At 35.2% G+C, this 5,717-nt stretch overlaps 1 protein-coding gene across 1 annotated transcript in view; it reads left to right on the forward strand.

Annotated features, from left to right (window-relative positions):
* LOC134533843 (tyrosine-protein kinase Btk) overlaps positions 1-5,717 on the forward strand; it is a 406,493-nt gene that overhangs the window by 392,153 nt on the left and 8,623 nt on the right. The window contains exons 12-15 of the mRNA XM_063371537.1: positions 106-274; positions 1,996-2,114; positions 3,748-3,866; positions 4,991-5,124. Coding sequence (XP_063227607.1) covers positions 106-274; positions 1,996-2,114; positions 3,748-3,866; positions 4,991-5,124 — 541 coding nt within the window. The remainder of the gene's footprint in view (positions 1-105; positions 275-1,995; positions 2,115-3,747; positions 3,867-4,990; positions 5,125-5,717) is intronic.

Raw genomic sequence — 5,717 nt, forward strand, 5'->3', positions numbered from 1 at the left:
TTATTAAAAACAATCTGATATGTTGGTGAGGGAAAGTCAGGGTAATGTTACGGCAGGTTTGTGCGGACGCCCCGAGTGACGGTGACGTGTGTGACTCCTCCGCAGCAAGCTGCAGCACACCAACCTGGTGCAGCTGTACGGGGTGTGCAGCAAGCACCGGCCCATCTACATAGTGACGGAGTACATGAGGCACGGCTCCCTGCTCAACTACCTGCGGCGACACGAGGCCTCCCTGGGGGGCAACGTGGGACTGCTGCTGGACATGTGCATACAGGTGCCTGCCCCGGTCTCCTCCCGTTCTCCTCCCGTCTGCTGCTGCGTGGTGGCGCTTCCGTGTTTACACTTCTCACGGGGAGCAGAGGAGAAGGCGTAAATTGTGAGACAGCTCTAAATGTCAACCTAAATTACACTATTAAAAATTAAAGTAGCGAATTTGAAACTGATTCTGCGGTGCCGTTTATCACAATAAAAACAAGCGGTTCGGAAGCGATGATGTGTACTTCACGGAACAAGTTTGTGCTGGACCAAAATGGTGTCCACAACAATCGAGGGCCAAGGAAGAGCAAGTCATCACAGAATTGCCAAATGCAACGGCATTTCCACCGTTGCCATAGCTCACGCAAGGTACAATCATTCGTAGTGTAGCCAATGTGGCGGCTAGGTTCTGTTTTTACCTCTTTGTTCATGTAATGGTGAATGATGTTCCGCTACGTACAATAAAGTGTCACTATAGATTATACATTATAGATTATATAAACGTCATGTGATTAAATTCGGCACTATATTACTGTATGTGGTATTTTTTCGACATACACGTTTCATTATTACGTTCTTGCATTGATGCGGGAAACGGAACGCAATTGCGAGCTTGTCGGCTTTCTGAGCAAGTAATGGACCACATACTGGACACACCATGGCTGTTGGCACGCAATGTCGGTTGGCACATGTGTTATTTTTGTGCTTGTTTACATAGGTAGATTACCATAGCATTTTCATAAAAAATGTTTTGAGAAAGTGTTGTAGTAAGTAATCTGCATTTATTAAACATTTTATATTTAAAGTTATGGTCATTGATTTGTGTTATGCATTATATTTCTAAAGTAAAATATGTTGGCTTCATCCAACACACTAGAAATATCATTTAGGCAATATCGGTAATGGTAATGGAATCGGCAGTATCGGTAATTTAGTATCGGTAGTATCGGAAAAGGCTCAGAATCTGTATTGGCTCATCACTAAACCTAATACATATGTACATCATTTCCTGTATGCATTCCTTCAAGGAATACCTACTTTACATTAATTCACTAATAACCCAGTTCATCAGTATTGGCAAAAATACTACTGATATTTAGCACAACCGTCACCTTGGAAAAGGTCACTACGATGTGGCCACGGAACTACTAATTACACCTAGATTTTGTTTTTAACAAACAAACACAGTTTTAATGCACTAGGCCATCAGTTACCACAACAAATTTTGAAGTCTTATAAATGATGTAAATAGGTGGGAAGAAAGTAATTTCTGCAATTTAAATTGAGGAAAAATATTTAATTACATTTAATGGTACGTAAATGTGATCTAAAGTAAATTGTGTTAAATGCGGGAAATCATACAGAATGCAAATACTAGGTTTCACTGATATAAGCATTATAGTTGAAATTAATTATTCTTACATGATGGCTATCCTGTAATATATTTGCACATTTGTTTGAATTGCGCATGTTTGTGCTAAGTACAAGATTTAAGCGAATAACTTTTCATAAGTTTTAGCGATTTTATTGTAAATTATGTGTAAAAATAAACTTGGGTTCATGATAATCTAGAATTCTCAGTGTCTTCACCTTTCATGATTGTTCTGATCAGCAGTCTTGCCTGTGAGATAAAAAGTAAGTAAACTGGCATACTTTTGAGTGGCGAGCATCGTTCCTTTTGTCCAGCTATCTTGATGTAATGTTTTTATTTGCTACAATTGTTACATTTTTTTTTTCCAGGTTTGCAAAGGTATGGCATATTTGGAGAGGCATAACTACATCCACAGAGACCTGGCTGCCAGGAACTGTCTCGTTGGTTCAGAGAACGTCGTCAAAGTCGCAGACTTCGGACTGGCGAGGTAGGGGTTTCATTTTATTTGCCAACTCTTAAGTGAATTGCTCGTGAATTAGTTTCTACATTACGAAACTGAGGGAAATACTGTAATGAAATTAAGAAATTTTTTTCATACTAGGTGCTATACAGGATGTTTGTGAATTATGTGGCGTATATTTAATGAGTTGCAGAGAATGCAGAAACTAGCATTTTTTTTTTTTAAATTAACATATTTTAGAAAATGCAACCCTGCAATGTTAAAGGTGCAAATAATATTTCACAAATTTGAATTTGGGTCAGTCAGGGCAGCACTACTGGCTATGATGACGTGCAATTGCAGTGAAGTGTAGTTCAAACATGAGAAGCAGGTTAAGAGTCAATGCAAATATTTCTAGAGCCATGTGCTCTAGCAGTCAGCAGTTTGGTTAGACTCCCAGTTTCAAGCAGTTGCTGGTTAAGCTGTACGAAGGTATTCCTGTTCGATAAGTCTGTTGTGAAAGTGCCCTTTGTAAAATCACACCGCTTCTGCTGCAATTCCTTTTGGCCTTCCTGTACACATTAACATACCTTCAGTCTCTCTGAATGAACTGCCTTGCTAGTATTGCCATTTGTAAAATCTGTAATCTTACCATTGTACTAGCTAACATTCAACACTGCGTTAATCACCCACAGAAAAACGTGTAAATGTACTTCTACCAATCATTAGTGATGAGATTTTATGGTTTTATTTTTAGGCCAGTTTCGTAAATATATATAAAAAAAATTGTGTAAATTTTTTTTACTTTCCTTTATATATAAAGATATCACAATTTTAAACACATACAACATTTATTCAGTGATACCGACTTCACCACAACATTGTCATTTTGACTGACACGTGATGAACTTTTACAATATAATGTTTTGTAATAAGCATATTTAACTACTGGGAAAATATAAATAAATTGACAATTATATGTGCGTTTGTAAAAAGTTCCCATGTCGTACAGTAAAAACTAGTTGCTAATAACAGCTCTTTTGGTAATCTATATTTAGTATATACATTATGGTACTAATTCCATTTTAATAATTAATTCAATTTAATATACTAAAAAAAATAATGTTTTTGTAATCTGAGTTGAATGTTAATTAAATATGCGGATTAATTTAATGATTTTTTTATTGCATTTTGGTTCTTTGTGGTGTATTAACTAGCATTTTGGTGTTATATGATGTATCAACCAGCTTTTCCATGTAATTTAGGCTTTATTGCAATTCACCATATAATCTTGTCCTTATCCATAGACGTGAGATTATATGGTGAATTGCAATAAAACCGAAATATCACATAGCCTGTCAGTGCAACGTATAACATCGTATAACGTACTGCAAGTTAATACACCAAGCACCAAAAATGTTACTAAAAACATGAAATCAATTAGTAATCTGACAAAACTTAAACTCATTGTTGTATTAGAACCTAACAGTTGTATTTTTTGTTATTGGTGGTTGTGTTTAGTCCAAGATGGTTTAGTACCAACTTGCTTTGGACTCTAGTGTGTGAGGCTGACAACTAAATAAATAAAATATATTTTATATATGTTGTATCACACTATACTGTACATAGTGTTGAGATTTGTTGGATAATTATGCATTGGCTTGTTTTTTTTTTCTCCAAGATATGTTCTGGATGACCAATACACAAGCTCTGGTGGAACAAAGTTCCCAATCAAATGGGCACCACCAGAGGTGCTAAACTACACACGCTTTTCCTCCAAGTCTGACGTGTGGGCTTATGGTGAGTTGTTGAGTGGTTATTATTTTGTTTTAAAAAAAAAGTTTTATATGTGCTTATGTTATTTATAGCAAAAAAATGCATTGTATTCAATCTTTTAGGCCATACAAAAGCAGTCTAAATAAGAGAACTCGTAAACTACCCTGAAGTGGCGATTGAAATGTTGACAAAAAAAAACTGAACTTTTGTGCATCTGAACATCCCATTAGCCAGTATTTTCATAATGTAAGCCTTTGGTGTTGATTATCCTGCACTCATTAGAAACTTATCTTTGGTCAGTTTTTTGAAACTAGATGGAGGTTTCTCTGATTACTATTAAAGCTCTTTGCACCTGGCTAATTAATTAGCCAAGTTGATACTTTTGTCATACATATTTCAATGTACTGTCAAACTGTGTAGCTTGGTAAAAAAAATAGCTTATTTATGGCATGTTGTTATTTTAAGGTGCATACTTAAAAATTTAACACTTTATGTGTGAAGAAATGTTAACTGCTTTAAACTTGTAGGATGTAGCTGTATTATGTGTAGTTTCATGCAGGGGCGGCTCCAGGATTATTTTTTTGGGCAGGCCCGGTCTGTACCGTAGGGGCATATGCACAGTTTTGGGATACTGGCCCCAATATCAGGGTGGTCCGGGGAATTTTCAAAATTAATATGCAAAATCAAAAGTTTTTTTTTTGAGGGTAATTTGTCTGTAAAGTCCAATATGTATAATAGAATTATTATAAACGTATAAATGTATGTCAACAAAATACACTTGAATACCTATAAAGGTCACAAAGTTAAATTGTTAGGATTAAACTTGTGTTAATATAAGGTGAATATCACAACACTACTCTTATATTAATGTAAAATGTTAGAAAATTTGCAGGTGAAGTTATATTTTAATTTTATTGCATGCTGCCCTTCTCAGAGGACAGATAATTACAGTTTGTAATGAAAATAAGATTTACTTTTCTTATAGTTTTCAAAATAAACCTAATGTTAAATAATTGTGTATTTTTGAAAAAAAGACTCTTTCCAAAATTCAGTTTTTGAAATGTTGGGTAGGCCCGGGCCTACCGGCCTCTGGTTTCATGCGAGTGCACATGGTGTAACACGGCTGACTGTACATTGCTTGTGTGCAGGTGTGCTGATGTGGGAAGTGTTCACGTGCGGCAAGATGCCCTACGGCCGACTGAAGAACACAGAGGTTGTCGACCGGGTACAACGTGGCGTTGTGTTGGAGAGGCCAAAAGCTTGCTTCAAAGAGGTTTATGAGGTACTGGCCCTTGTACCATTTATTGAAAAGCTTGATTTTATTGAGACAGATATCTTCGGGCAATAGTTAAATTTTTTACTATACTTTGTGGTCGTGGTTTGAACTCGTAAGTAATTTAATTGTAATTTTACTTGAGCTGGAATAAGTAATGTCATTTTTTCTTAAATTAAATTTGATAATTCATAACCAAAATTGTACTGTTGGGGTTTAAACCAGAGCCCAATTATAAAATACATTTCAAAAACTAACAATTCGAACCTATGTTAAAAAGGCTGTTTTATCAATTTTAACCATCTTTAAAATATATTAGGAATATGTTAAGTAATTTATTCCCTTTTTTTTTAAAGCAAATTATATTTGATGCTGTAAATTTTATTTTTTATAAATATCTGGTACAGCAAAATTATATCAGCAGATCAAATAAATATTTTTGTAGACAATTTTTAAACACTGTGAACCTATTTTTAATAAAAACAGGAATAGTGACTATTCAGCAGCATTTTAAAATGTTAGTTACAACATGCAAATGCTCAGGATGTCGAATATTTTTGTTTACTACTGAAATTTCTTGTTTTAATATAGTATTTCTTAAG

This window comes from Bacillus rossius, chromosome 7 (assembly GCF_032445375.1).
Source record: "Bacillus rossius redtenbacheri isolate Brsri chromosome 7, Brsri_v3, whole genome shotgun sequence".
NCBI classification, from domain to species: domain Eukaryota; kingdom Metazoa; phylum Arthropoda; class Insecta; order Phasmatodea; family Bacillidae; genus Bacillus; species Bacillus rossius.